This window comes from Sturnira hondurensis, unplaced genomic scaffold (genome assembly GCF_014824575.4).
Source record: "Sturnira hondurensis isolate 20B ecotype Veracruz unplaced genomic scaffold, ASM1482457v3 Scaffold0001872, whole genome shotgun sequence".
In the NCBI taxonomy this organism is placed as follows: Eukaryota; Metazoa; Chordata; class Mammalia; order Chiroptera; family Phyllostomidae; genus Sturnira; species Sturnira hondurensis.
The window spans coordinates 10649877-10665417 of record NW_028074503.1 but is presented as its reverse complement, the minus strand read 5'-3'; the positions used below and the strand labels follow the sequence as shown (position 1 = coordinate 10665417).

Below are 15541 nucleotides of genomic sequence, written 5' to 3'. Positions count from 1 at the left end.
GTTTCTTCTCTATTGGCATCAACATAGTTTCTTATTAGATTAATTAGAACGAGTCAGAAGGGACCCCTTCAAAAATACAGCTGTAAAATACCCAGAATTAGTAGAGAAACAAGACTAGGCCTGGGTCCTTGCATTGCTGCTTGGAAAAGTGTTAAAGATATACTGACGTGGCTAAAATGCATTACTGAAGAAAGAAGGGAAAGTTCTGAGGTTTCATATGATTCATACAACTTGATGCTGAATTTTTGGATTTTTTCCCCAAGGCTTTCAAGTTGCTGAAAATCAGCCTTGTTTTCCGCCCAGGTCATGGATTTAAGGCAGTCTTGTGCCTTTTATCTTAACATTATCAGTCACCCTATTTGAAGTTGCCATCTGAAAAAGTGCTGAACAAACGACCTTCCCCCATCTGCCAACTAGTTAGACTCTACCTTATTTCCCTCCGTAAAGTAAGGAAATCAAACATATGTCGTTTTACTTTCTTCACTCCTTTTAACAGAACAAACCACAGACAAGGCCTTGAAGATGCATTAATGGGGAGGTTTTGAGTGTGTGTGGTTCTACTCCTGTCCCAGTTATTTTGCTCTCAGCCATCTTTCTGATCATGCTTGTCTCCCAAAAGGCGGCAACAGCGTCCTAGTGGCTTCTCCTCTGCTTTCATCAGCTGTCTTGCGGTCATCCTGGAGAGTAATGCAGAATAATGGTGCTGAAACATTATTGTCCTTTGGGGAGGTTTTTTTTTAAGAGGATAGTTTAATCATAACCGTCATTCCTACTTTAAACTATATTCCTAGTTTCTGTCCTGACAACTCAGAAGAAGAATCTCCTGTCGTATAAGATTGTAACGGTGTCTGAGAGGCAGTGTTTTTCTCTTTTCCAAAGGGCGGGGGTCATTTACTCTGGCATCTCTCCTGCCTCTCTGGAGCCTTCGAAGCATGAGTAATTCTAGATACCCAGTTTGCGGGCAGCTGTAAATTTTAACAAAAATCCTGTCCAACAGGACTGTCGTGTTCATCCAGTTTGTTTTTTTAAATGTATTGCAATTCTCTGGCATCTTAAAGAGAAGTACTTGAACAAAATTTAAAACTTGTCCTCGTCTCCTGAGATGTGTGTGACTTCTGCCTGTCTGTGGAGAGGGCTACAACCTGCTTTGTGCTGTTTCACGGTCTCACTTAATTTTGTTGTTTGTTGCCTCTTGTGTTTGTTCGAATACTTAACAGACTGTATTTCTAGTTTTAGTTTTTGCTTTTCTTGCACTGTGGTATAGAAACTCATAACCGAGTGGGATAGAATTTTGATTAGTTAGGAGTGAGTATGCTGATTGAGGTCCTCAAAGGTTTTACTATAAGCCCTAACATGGACAGCTGCTGCGAGGCCTTTCAACACACGGCCTTGTTCTTGGCCACACAGCCACATACCACTTCACAACGGGGATACACATCCTTCTGAGAAACGCATCAGTAGGCGATTTGTCATTGCGTGAGCATCAGCTAGTGCACCACACATGGATGGACGGTGCTGCCTACCCCACGCCTGGGCTGTGTGGCATAGTCTGGTGACCCGAGGCTTCAAGTCTCTACCGCATGTCACTGTACAAAACAGCGCGAGGTGAAATTAAGCACAAGAGAAAATGACGCATTCAAGAGGGGTCATAAATGACAATAAAAACTGTAGTACAGATAATGTCTTTTTCAATGAAAAAACTATAGTATGGGAAAAGCTAGTAACATAGTCTTTTATTATCATTATCAAGTGTAGTGTCATTATCGAGTCTCTAATTGCGTGTGCTATACTCCTATACGGCTGGCAGCACGGTCGCTTTGTTACACCAGCATCACCAAAACCACATGAGTAATGTGCTATACTAAGAAGTTACAACAGTGATGGTGTCACTAGGCGATAGGAGTTTTCTAGCTCCAATATAATCTTATGGGCCACTGTCATATATGTGGCCCATTGTGGACTGAAATCTTACGTGGTACCTGACTGTGTTCTTGCAGAGAGATCAGGAATTATTGATTACTATGCAACTTGAATTTTATCGTATAAGAATGAATTTTAAAAATGAAAAGTGAATGAATTTAGGTACTCATTTTTTATTCTCGTTTTTATTTTTATTCTCAGCCTTTAAAAATTGCATGTTTTTCTTACGATGAGTCAGATGTCATTATTTTTAAGATTTATCCAGAATGATTAATTGGATGCAATTGTGAGGTTAATTATTTCAGTGTTTGAAGACAGTCTGGTGCTTTTTATGTCATCTGGGGTTTAAAGACCTCCTCTGAAAAGCTACCAATTGGCAAGTCCCAGGCATCACAGATCACATCATTCCCATTGTACACGTCACCCTTGCCCTAGTTCCTGTTTAAAGAAAAAGGCACTATGGATTGGCATTTACCGAACTCTTCATGCCTTTTCTCATTTTCTGGAGTTTGGGGAGAAATGTGTGGATATTAATCAAATACTATCTGTTTAATTTATAAATCAGATCAATCCTGATTTCTTTCCAAGAGTTGAAATTTTAACCTCTGTGATATGTTTGATCTTTAGAATAATTATTCTTAGAGAACAGACTACCTATTACCAGTGCCATCAGGGTGTGTGTGTGTGTGTGTGTGTAAAATTTTACATCAGTGTTTCCAAACATTGCTTGACCACGGGATATTAACTCTGAATGGCATTATGAATAGTAAAACCCTGATAGTTTCCTGGATTAGACCTATTAGAGTTGTTTAGATAACACGCTCTGAATTACTTCCTCTCAGGAAACATTGAAACTGGAAATGTTAACCAGGCACGCATACCAGAGCACTTAGACAGAGCACATTGTTTCTTTTGTTATTAAAAAAATAAAAAAAGGAAAGAAATTATGTGAATAAATCACATGTGTAGAAACCTGAAGAGACCTGAGACCTTTTGGCTCAACTCCAAAGGAAGACCATTTATTCATGAGATTCTGCATCTGTCGTTGACAGTGACCACAAGACTGGTCGGTACATTGGTCTCATAATTCTGGCAGGTCTCATTGTTAGCATTAATGGGGACATCGGAATTGGGAGCATGGAATTACAGATTGTACTCACATATGTTATGCATATTAATGTATGGGGATAGGAATAACTTCCATTAGAAGTACACACGTACACGAAAAAGTTAACAAAACCGTTGGATATGCCCAGAGAGTGACATTTAGAAAAGATCGTTTTCATCTGTTTCATCTGATTTATATACCTAAAGCTACATAGACATTCTCTTTCAGTTCATTTGGTGTGAGGTACTTACTAGACCTCTAATGTATTTATTTGGGAAAGAGTATGTTTATAAACGTAAATTAAGGAAATTATAGCATCAATTAAAGAGCTGAAAAGCAGACAATTAGTTATTGCTTCATATTTGAGAAATGCTGTTGGCTCCCTGTATGTTAACTGGAAATAGTTTGGTGTTGGACAGTGAACGTGTGTGTTTCTCAAATCTCATGAGAGCCCCGTCTCTCAACATCCCTGTCTCCTTCCTGATCCAAACAGAGGAACTGCCAAGTTTTTTACAAAGTTCCAATAAAGAAGTAGAGCAATGCAGCTGAGCATTTTGGAAGCTAGTTCACTCATTTCCTTTGAGATATAACGGTAATGATATTTTAGGCCCTATTCTGACATTAAGTTTTATTCTGAGATAGCACATTCAATAAAAACTTGAACAATTCACAGTGTAGGAGAAAAGACCATGCCTAGCGGTAGTAGTTTGAGCCTGAAAACAGTAATAGATGGAACAGAAACCAACATGAAAATTACAGACATGTGGAAGGTAGTGTGAAAAAATTGTAAGAATTAAAATGGTTTGTTATTAGTAAAACTAATAATAACGGTCACTATTTATTGAGAGCTTACCATGTGCCAAGCCCTGTGGGAAGGTCTTTGTATACATTGATTTAGCCTTCAAAGTCAATGGTGATATTCCCTTTTTATAGAGGAGGAAACAGATTCAGAGAAGTAAAACACTTCATGTGAGGTCACGTCACAATAGAGACAGGATTCAAACTCAGCCTGTGCTTTAGTTCACAGTATCGTATCATTCATAGTATGGTACCAATTAATTTCCAAAGGCCAGAGTTACTTTCATTTATCTATACTAGAAGCCAACAAATTTTTTCTGTAAAGGGGCAAAGGGTAAATATTTTAGAGTTTGTGGGCTGTACAGTCCCTGTTGGAGCTTCCTGACACTGTCAAACAGTGGTAGCAGGCACAGACTCTACGTAAATGAATGGGCCTGGCAGAGTCCTAATAAAGCTGTACTTAGGAAGTGAGAAGGGGAACCAAATTTGAACCTGGGCAAGTCACTTGCTGACCTCTGATCTATATTGTTGTAAGCTCAACTAGGTGCTAGCTGAAAGTAAAAGCCTTCAGGATAACTCAAAAGTTAGAATTAATAGCAAGCAAATCTTTATAAGTACTCTTGGTGACCAAAGTGAAGAGAATAAAATAACTAAAACCTTGAAGCTCCAGGTTCTGTAAGAAAAGGAAGTCAATGATTATTTATAATTTTTCATTAGCTTTGAAAAAAACCTAATCTGTATTCTTCAAAACTGTCAAGGTCCTAAAAAGCAAGGAAAGACCAAGAAACTCACAGATCAAAGGACTAGATACAATGTGGTATCCTGGTGGGGTCCTGGAACAGCAAAAAAGACATGAGAGGAAAAACTATCAGTAAAACTCAAACAAAGCTTATCACTGAGTTAAAGTATTGCATCAGCCTTAATTTCTCAGTTTTGATAATGTACCATGGTTATATAACATGTTAACAGCAGGACCTGCGTGAAAAGTATACAGGAACTCTATACCCTTTGAAACTTTTTTGCAAACCTGCAATTGTTTCAAATAAAAAGTTAAAATTTATTTATATACTTATATTCCTAAACTTACTCCAATGTAGAAGCCCAGAATCCACGGGAGGACAAGGTGAATACTAATTCTGAAAGTAAGCACAGTTAAGTTGAGGTCTTATTTTGAAAAGAAAAAAAAAAAAACCTTTAAGTCCACTGAGTCATCTAAAATGGACTTTAAACCTTAGGAGCCTGAATCGCCATTAAAACAATATTGTGCTGCTATTCGTGTACTGACGATGCCTCCTACAGAGATGTCCACTTCTCCATGGCCGTGGTCTCCCATCTTTTTCCTCTCCTGGCACACAAGGTTCCATGGTGGGCACCAAAGGTTCCATGGCACACCAAAAATATGTTTGCCAATCTGACCAAAAAATATGGGTAAGAAGCTGTTTATAAAAATCATTACTACCTCGTTAAACACATACTGATGAATACTACTTAGTAAGCAATATGAACATTATCAGTCAATTCGCTCAGATGCTCTTTTATTAACATAAAAGGAGAAAGTCAATCGTAGGCAGGTTTTTTCTCTTCAAACTTTTTACATTATTTTATTGTTGTTCAATTACAGTTGAGTCCATTTACCCACCACCATTCTCCCCACCTTAGCCATCCCCACCTCCCTCCCTTGCTTCCACCCTCCCCCTTGGTTTTGATCTTGCGTCCTTTATAGTCATTCCTGAGAACCCTTCCTGAGACTAACCTGATAAGGATAACCTAAAGGGACTGTAGACTGATCTCACCTGTAAAACACATGAATCATAGGTCAAATATTATCTAAGAGAATTGTGTAAAATTGTTTTAAGTACACCATGATAATACAGATTATTTCAGGAATGTAGGGTTATTTTAATGTTTGGGAATCTACTATTATAATATGCAATTGGTGCATTAAAATTAAAAGTAAACATAGAGCCATTTTACTAAGTACGAAAATAGCATTTGATTTTTAAAATTTTTAATCAAATTTCTCATTATTTATATTAAAACATAATAATCATATTAAAGATCTGAAACACTCTTGTGGAAAAGGAGGAATAAGAACTGAAAATGTGAAGATAAATTTTTCATTTATTGGATGAAACATAATTACCTAAACATCCCAAGAGAACCAACTGGAAGAAACTGGACATACAAAAAGCAACGGACCATATTTAACAGCTGTGAATGAACAGCGATGTTCAGATACTGATGATGAAGGCCGCTTACATACTAATAAGGGAAGTAAAAGATCTGAACACTGATGAGAGTTATCAGGTGCTTCTTTAGAAACTATTATAATGATCCCACTTCTTGCCATAACACCATGCAGATGCACTTCCAATAAAATTAATAAAATTACCAACATATTCCGTGGGCAAAATGAGTCTAATGTCCATCTGGACTATTGGGTGGACAAAAATATCTGAAATTTTCCTATTATATTTTTTTAACTTTTTATTTTAAAGTAATTTTAATCTTAAAGAATTGTTGCTAGAATAATATGACCTCACTAAGCACTTTAACCAGATTCACCAACATTTAACAGTTTGCCAAATTTTTTATCATCCTCCCTCAAATAAACATATACTTACTTATGTAAGTTAAGTAACTTATATAAGTAACTTACTCATATTTTTCTGAATCATTTAAGAGTGAATTGCATACATTAAGCCATTTTTCCCTTTATACATCATCAGATATTTTCTAAGAATGTAAGATATTTTCTCATGTAAACACAGTACATTCAGGAAAGCTAACAGTGATACAATACTTTCACTTACAATCTGTGTTTCAGATGTGCCAGTTGTACCAGAAGCTTACTTTATAGCATTTTTTCTTCCATTACAGAATTCATTCCAAGATAATGTATTATATTTACCTTTAATTTATTTCACTTGAACTTCTAAACGGTTCTTCAGCCTTTCTTTTCAAGAATACGCACCAGATATTTTGTAGAATATTTCTCAGTTTGGTTTGGTCTGGTATTTCCTCATTAGATTCCAGTAATGCACTTTTCAATGGAATGTTACCGAAGTGGGGTTTGAGCATCTCAGGGAATCGCATCCAGAGGCCATGACCTGGGTGTGCCTCCCTTTAGTGATGTTCAACCTCTTCACTTGGTCAAGTTGCTGTCCAGTTCCTCCACTCTATAGCTACTTTTAGTCTCCTTGAAATTAACAAGCACTCTGGGGGAAGATGCTTGAAACCATGACCATGACCTACTCCTTAATCAAACTTCTATAAATTCATTAATGATCCTAGTATATCATAGTTGCAAAATTATGATTTCTCCAGTCCCACCACTTTTCTACATTTGCCAGCTTTTTCTTTCTTTATTTTTTAATTTATTCATTCATCTTTTTGTTATAATATAGATGTAGATATTCTTATTTTATTCAGTAGGTTATAATTTATTATGGTCTTTATTGCAATGCTCAAATTATCCATGATTTGGCCAGTGGAGTCTGATTCCGGTTGGTTCCCCTGTCCTTTTGACATATTCCCATCATCTTACAAGCACTTCTTTACTTTCTGGCACAGGAAAATGTTCCAGGCTTGTTTTGTACCATCCTTGCCCTGACCCTGAAATCACTCATTTCTCCAAACAGCCCTGGTTCCTTTTAGTGGGGAATGGTTTGGGCACTAGATATATTTGATCATAACAAGACTCTTTGCTTCTAGTTCCTTGAAAAAAAGAAAGCTAAGAAATGTGTGAATGTTTCAATTCCTTTTTTTCTTTTTTATTGAATTTATTGGGGTGACATTGGTTAATAAAATTATATAGGTTTCAGTTGTATAATTCTCTGATACATCATGTGTATAGTGTGTTGTAAGTTCACCACCCCTTCATCACCATTTATCCGTCCTTTACCCTCTTCTACCTCCCCCCACACCCTGTGTTGTTTCTTAAATTTCTGAGTTAATGCTGATAACTAATTCTAATCCAACCCCATGGAGTTCTTTGTAGCCTTCCCCAATGGCATAGTTCTATCCCCCATTCCACAGTGAAAACTCTGGCTCCCAAAATATCAACTCATTCACTTATTTGTTCATTCCTACAGTGCACATAAAGTTCTTTCAGAATCACCGTACCCATACCCCTATGCAGAGCAGACCTAAAAAGAGCACAGTATTTGTGGGAGGGGGAGGTTTGCCCTTCTGGTAACATGTAGTCAGAGGCAGTGTTCCCAAGTTACATGGATTATTTCTCTGTCTGCAGCGTGGTTAGTGTATTCATTTGAAATATGGTTGGATTCATCTGTTTCCATTTGGATTCAGCTCTCAGGTGGTTTTTAAAATTCTGTTTACTTAATTTACTTTTGAATATATAGAACATTAGCATACTTCCTAAAAGTCAGAACTCTGTGGCCAGCTATACTCACAGAGGTATCCCTTCCTCCCATGTCCCTTCCACCAGGTTCTTCCCTCCCCATCCCACTTAAGCAAGCAACTTCATTGTTGTCGTGAATATTTTCTTATGTTCCTTTTTAAATAAAATAAACAGAAATATATACCAATTTCTTCCCTTCTTAAACAGAAAGGTAGTATACTGTATAAACTGTTATGCTTTTTTTAAATTACCAGTATACCCTGGAAGTCATTTCATATAGATTTATTGAACTCACCATTCTCATTCTTTTTTTACATAGTACTGTTTCAGTTGTATACCATAGTTTATTCAATCCGTCTTGCATGTTTGGGCATTTAGATCGGTTCCAATATTGCAAATACAAACCATGCTACAATGAATAACCTTGTCCATGTGTATTTTCACATCAGTGAAAGAATGTCTTCAGGGTAAATTCTTAGAAGTAGGATTGCTGGGTGGAGGGATAAATGCATGCTTACTTTGATTAGATATTGCCAAATTCCCTGCCACAGGGCCTGTGCCATTTTGCCTTTCCTCCCACTATGAACAAGAGTGCCTGTTTTCCCACAGCCTTACCAACTGAGTACAGTGTCAAGCTTTTGGATGTCTATGAATATGCCGTTGAGAAGTGGTATTTGAGTGTAATTTTAACTTACATGTCTCTTATTATAAATGTTGAGCATCTTTTCATAGATTTGAAGTCCATTGGACATCTTTTAGTGAATTGGTTTTTCATAACTTTTACCTGTTTTTCTGGATTTTTTATCATTTTAAAAAATCTACTTATGTATTAGGGATATTTGCTCTTTACCTGTGATATATTATGTCTATCATATATCATACTATATATCATATATATATAGCAAACATTTTCTCTCAGTCTGTTACTTGTCTTTTGACATTGCTTCTCTTGTTTCTTATCACTAAAAAATGGTTTATGTCAGAATAACCACGTGAGGGCTTTTGTTATCAGTTCTGAAAATGTAACATAAAGCTATAGAACTTAAAACAGTATGGTTTTGAAGGGAACCTAGGTAGAAACACCATGAGGATAAAATGTCCCCAAAATAGATATGAATATATGTATACATTTGAGTGTATGTGTTTTATAAATTTAGTGTATGATAAAAGGGGCATTTCCAATCAGTGGTGAAGGGGGTGGTTATTTAGACCCTCAGTTAACTGTTTAAAACACTGAAATTAGATTCCTACCTTAAATAATCCGCCAAAGAAATTGTTGTTAAATGAGATAAATGGTTAATAAATGAAGCCATCAAAATACTATAAGAAAATGTTGGTTAATTATATCAGCATCTCTCAGCCTCAGCATTATCACAGTATGGACTGGATAATTTTTTGTTTTAGTGTCCTGAGCATTACCTGATGTTTGGAACATCCCTTGTCTCTTCCCACTACATGTATGTAGTACCTTCCCAGGCATGCAGTGAAAAATGTCTCCAGAGTTGTCAAATGTTCCCTGGGTTTGGGGTGGGGGGTGGGTAAAATTGCTCCTAGTTCAGAACCAATCATCTGGATCGTCTCAACTAATAGATGCATAGTATCCAAGAGTGAAATTACAAAGGAAATTTTTGAAAATGTGTGCTATGTAGAAGGAAAAAATTGGGGTACCTTAAGAAACTATAGCTATAAAATTGAAAGTCAAGCAACAAATTGAAAAATACATAGTATAAATGATATTCACATGACATGAAAAGTAATTGATAAGATGGCCATCCCAGCAGAAAAATGGATGAAGCACACAAATAGACAATTCCCAAAGGAATCAATCTAAAGAGCCAGATATAGAAATAACCAAAAATATTCACCATACTAATCATCAAAGCTATTCACAAAAAAGTGCAGGATGCATGCTTTCTTTCTTTAATGTTAGTAAACATTAGACTTTGGGGGACAGGTATGGGGGACAGGTCATTTCATAAAGTGCAAGAAGTATAAATAAAGATAACGTAGGTGGAACACAGTGGGCCGTACGCATTGGAACTTCTGAACTCACACACAGCTTTGTCCATGTAATGCTACTTCTGAGCCTGTATCCCAAGGAAATAATTGAACTATAAAAATGTTCATTGCAAAACACTGGGAAAACCCATCTAACAATAAGGAACTGCTCAAATAATTTAAGGCATATCCATGTATCATGATGTATGTTAGATCACTATTAATGATTGATGGTATATATATATATATATATATATATATATATATACATACATGGGGAAGTGAATAAATTATAGTGAGAAACTCAGTAACAAAACTGTGTGTGCATGTGTGTATTATTTCATATTTTCTTTCTAGTTACATAAAAGTTTTCCTTTCTGTTTACATAAAATTGAGCATGTATTATCCTTTAGTGGTAAGATTGCATAGAATTTGTTCATGTTTATATCTGTGTTTTCTAACATTTCTTCCAATGAATCTGTCCCAAATCCAGTTTTAAAAAACTGAGTAAAATTTTAATAGGTTTTTAAAAAGAAATGTTCTATACTAGTAGTTATTAAAGCAACTTTACAACTGAAAAAGATAGAATGATAATATTAATGTCCCCAAATAATTAACCCTGTGATAGGCTACACATAGGAAAAGAAACTAGAAGGGTATTTATCAAACCATTAACCATAGCTACCTGTGATGTAGGCTCATGATGTTATTTTCTTTTTGTCTTATTCCTCTATGTTTCCCAAATGTCTGCTAATAAACAGATTTCATTTTTCTTCAGAACAGAGTGTATTTTTAAAAGTCTAAACGAATGTCATCTTGTTATTGTTAACTACATAAATATTATTGTAAAAATGGAGTGGCTAAATTTAGTATTAAACGAAACCACATTTCCCTTGGTGTGTGTGTGTGCACATGTCTCAAGAAGTAAGTTCTCGCCTTCTTTGTGTGAAAAAACTAAAGGAAACTAACCTGAAACTTGATGCATCCTCTTGCAGGTTGCTTCTGGTGAATGCAATGAAGACACTGAAGTTTACAACATCACCCTGTGTACTGGGGACGAACTCACTCTCATGGGGCAGGCAGAAATCCTCTATGCAAAGACTTTTAAGGAAAAATCAAGGCTCAACACAATCTTCAAAAAGATTGGGAAGCTCAATTCCATCAGCAAGCTGGGAAAAGGCAAAATGCCATGCCTCATTTGCATGAATCACCGGACCAATGAAAGCATCAGCCTTCCCTTCCAGTGCAAGGGCAGATTTAGCACCCGAAGTCCGCTGGAACTTCAGATGCAGGAGGGAGAACACACCATCCGCAACATCGTGGAGAAAACCAGGCTTCCTGTGAATGTGACTGTGCCCAGCCCCCCGCCGAGGAATCCCTACGATCTCCACTTCATCCGCGAGGGCCACCGCTACAAGTTTGTGAACATCCAGACCAAGACGGTGGTGGTTTGCTGTGTGCTGCGGAACAACAAGATCCTCCCCATGCACTTCCCTTTGCACTTGACTGTCCCCAAGTTTAGTCTCCCAGAACACCTGGTGAAGGGGGACATATGGCCAGAAACCCTGGTCCATCACTGGCTGGGTATCTGCCAGGAGCAGTTTGACATCGATGAGTATTCACGGGCTGTCCGCGACGTAAAAACCGACTGGAATGAGGACTGCAAGAGCCCCAAAAAGGGCCGGTGCTCTGGCCACAACCATGTGCCCAATTCCCTTAGCTACGCTCGAGATGAGCTCACCCAGTCTTTCCACCGGCTCTCTGTCTGTGTGTACGGGAACAATCTCCATGGCAACAGCGAGGTGAACCTCCATGGCTGCAGGAACCTGGGGGGAGAATGGGCCCCCTTTCCTCATGACATGCTGCCCTATCAGGACTCGGGTGACAGTGGGAGTGACTACCTTTTCCCAGAATCTAGTGAAGAATCAATGGGCACCCCAGGAAAGTCAGAACTTCCTTACGAAGAGCTGTGGCTGGAGGAAAGCAACCCCAGCCATCAGCCTCTCACTCGCTCCCTGAGCGAGAAGAGCAGATGTGAGCAGTTCAGAGGTTCTGTCCGGTCCAAATGTGCAACTTCTCCTCTTCCTGTCCCTGGGACTCTGGGAGCAGCAATGAAGTCTTCAGAGATTGCCCTACCTCCGCCTCCAGTGCCTCCCAAATCTGAAGCCGTAAGTCACTTCTGTGTGCGAGTGCGGTGCCAGCCCTTCTGTCTCTCTGCTCAATCATCCACCGATTTATTTTCTTCCCTAATGAGAAGACAACTCCCCAGTGGAAGATTATCAGAATGAGCAAATTTGCTTAATACGGAGTGAATTAGAAAAGCTTACATGATTATTTTTAACAGTTAGAGGTGAGGGTTTTACTCCGTGTTTGATGAGAAACTCTTTGAGAGTTTTTAGTAGGGGGAGTTTGAATGAGACTTTCGCTGCTGCCTAGAAAAAAATAATAGGGAGGACAGAGCAGAAACTGGGAGACAAGTCAGGGGCAATGATACTGCAGAGGTATGAGACGATGGTGCCCTGAGCCACGGCAGTTGGCAGCAATCGATGGCCAGGAGACAGGAGTGGCTTCAGCACATGTGTTAGAGGTAGATGGTGTTCACTGATAAATTGGCTGTGAGTGGTGAAGGAAAGACAGAAATCAAGAAAAACTAGGTTTTTAGCCTGGGCAACAGAATGGATATTAGTACCATTTATAGTGATGGGGAAGACTGAAGGAGGAATAGGTTTATAGGGGGAGGAGAAGGAATCAAGAGACATCGGCATAATTTATCTCTCTTTCCTACATGTCTGAAGTTACATTTGAGAGCAGAGTGTACCAGGGATGTCCAACCTGTGACCTATGGGCCACATGCAGCCCAGGATGGCTGTGAATGTGGCTCAACACAAAATCATAAATTCACCAAACATTATGAGATTTTATGTGATCACATGTTGCAGTATATTTAACATGTGGCCTAAAACAACTCTTCTTCTCCCAATGTGGCCCGGAGACACCAAAAAGTTGGACACCCCTGGTAGTGAGTATGCTTGTGTACACACACACACACACACATGCACACACACACACACACACGGAGCCCAGAGCAGAACCAGGTGCCGGGGTGATTCTATTAATTCCTTAAACATAACCCAGTCAGAGCTTGAGGGGACTTCTATCAAATTTTAATGCATAAGGTCAGTATAGGAGAGGAGAAGGCCCTCTGGGACCCTCTGTTCTGACCATGATCTTTGATTGACAGGCACTCTGAACTTCGCTACTCATTTTTGGTTGTTGGATTTTGTTATATATGAAGGGAGAAAGCACTAGAAGCATTGGGTGTAATTCTGTTCATTTATTTGACAGTGTCTGTTGCAGTGGGGGTTTTCCCGTCTTCAGCAGAATGCTTGAAGAAAAAAACTTATATGAATCAGAATAAATCAAAGGTAAAATAAAAACCCATCTGACTGAAGCACAGACTGGGAGGAGAGGGTCTCCGTGTGCCCCAAGTGACCTCTGTCTCCACCAAGGGTATCAGGACACCTCTCTGAAACCCCGGAGCTCTACAAAACCCAGTTTCAAAACCATGAAATTATTTAGTGTGAGATGCTAGAAAGACGACCGTCAGTGAGACCTGGACTCTGCATTCTAAAAGAGACAACTGTCATACAAGTTAAAATGTGCTAATCAATGAGAGAGACCTATACACAGATAATGTGTGCGGGAATTCAGAGGAGAAAGAAACTTCTAGTGGGTGATGAATGAGAGAAGTCTTTATGGAGATTGTGACATTTTAAATGAGCAGAGAATGTATATGAACTGGAGAAGCAGAGAGGAGAAAGAAGGACCTTCCAGAATAGCACGAGCAAAGGTGTGGAGGCTCAGACAGGCGAGGAAAAGCAGGAAGTGTTGTTGGGCAGGTGGAAGAGCCCTGGACAGGGTGTGTGCAGGGCCCTGGTGGCTGAGGGGCCAGAGCCAGGCTGTGGACGGCCCCGAACCTCAGGCTGCACTCTGTGCCTGGTGTCACGCTTAGCTGTCTGTGCAGCGCCCTCACTGCTGCGAAGTTTCCTGAGACAGGACCCACTTCTGCCTGCTTGCTCCAAGACGTAAGACCTCCCCTGAGACTGCAGATCTAGACTTTCTCCTGCTCCTTGTAGTGTCTCCCAGGGACCTGACGGCACAAGCCCAGAGATCCCTACACCCAGTAGGGGTTGTAGAATATCTGGGCTTAGTCTTGGTGGGGTTAGCACCCTCAGTCCTTTTATTCATGTCAGAGGATGCCCCCCCCCAAAAAAACAGGTAAAAAGTAAAAGAACACTCTTGCCGCCAAATACTCTAGGCAATTTTAGGGACGTGTCCACTCAGTGATGTATTGGATGTCACTCGAAGCTTAGAGCTCCTCCTACAGAACTTTGGCCCTTCTTGGCACGTAGTCAGGGCTCATGTTTGCTGACCGATTGCTTGAGTCGCACACGAAGGCCACACCCGGAGTCCTTTATGTAGCCAAGTCTAAAGGTAGGAAACCTATTTTTCCCCCACTGGGGTACATAAGATGAGTAAGACCATAAATATTGAGGCCTTATCTTGACCTTGATACTAAAAGAAAAATGCTAAATTTGAAACTAGAAGCAAATGTTATAGGAAAAGAAAAGATTTGGGCCTCTAGTCTAAGCTGTGATTTCTGATGAAGTAAGAGAATCTTTTCAGAGCATGTCCAGTGTTTATAGAACTATAATCATAAAGGTTTTTATAAACACCTGAAATCATTTCATTTACTTGAAAAAATTAGACATGTGAAATGAAGTCATTTTCTTAATTGGTTCTCGACCATGAAATGAATTTTCCATCTTTAGGATGTGTGTGGGATCCAAAGGAAGCCATAATTGTTAGACGTGGCCTCAGCTGGTAATTTTCAAAAGAGAACTTTAATGGGGCATAAATTCAAGTGCTCCTCCAGAATTAAATAAAAGTCTTTGGAGATTCACAGTGGGGTACATCCTAGGGAAGGGACAGGCCACATGTCTATCAGCTCTTCCACCTGATCATTAAGGATGGTTATCAGCTTTCCCGTGTGACCAAATCTGGGAAGGGGACAACCCTGACCCAGTCTTGAGGCCTAGAAGGTACTGCAGCCGCCGCGGAAGAGAGTCAGAGAAAGCTCGTCTTTCACAGGGAGGGACGCGGAGCTGGTAGTGGGCCCGTGAACTCTGATTGGCCGCAGTCCCTGACCCAGTCCGGATCTAGAGGTCAGTGGCCCCGGTGCAGTGTATGTGAGTCTGTTCATTGACTCCTGGTTCTCTTCTTCACCTCCTGCTTCGGTGTCCTGAGGTATAAGACCTGTCTGTGCTCTCTCTGCAGCAAATGTTGACCCTCTC

General features: G+C 39.4%; 1 protein-coding gene across 2 annotated transcripts in view; it reads left to right on the top strand.

The window, feature by feature from the left end:
- The window catches only part of GAREM1 (GRB2 associated regulator of MAPK1 subtype 1), a 176427-nt gene that overhangs the window by 143104 nt on the left and 17782 nt on the right, over positions 1 to 15541 (top strand). For both annotated transcript variants that reach the window (XM_037032590.1, XM_037032582.1), the window contains exon 4: positions 11183 to 12355. In XM_037032590.1, coding sequence (XP_036888485.1) covers positions 11183 to 12355 — 1173 coding nt within the window. The remainder of the gene's footprint in view (positions 1 to 11182; positions 12356 to 15541) is intronic.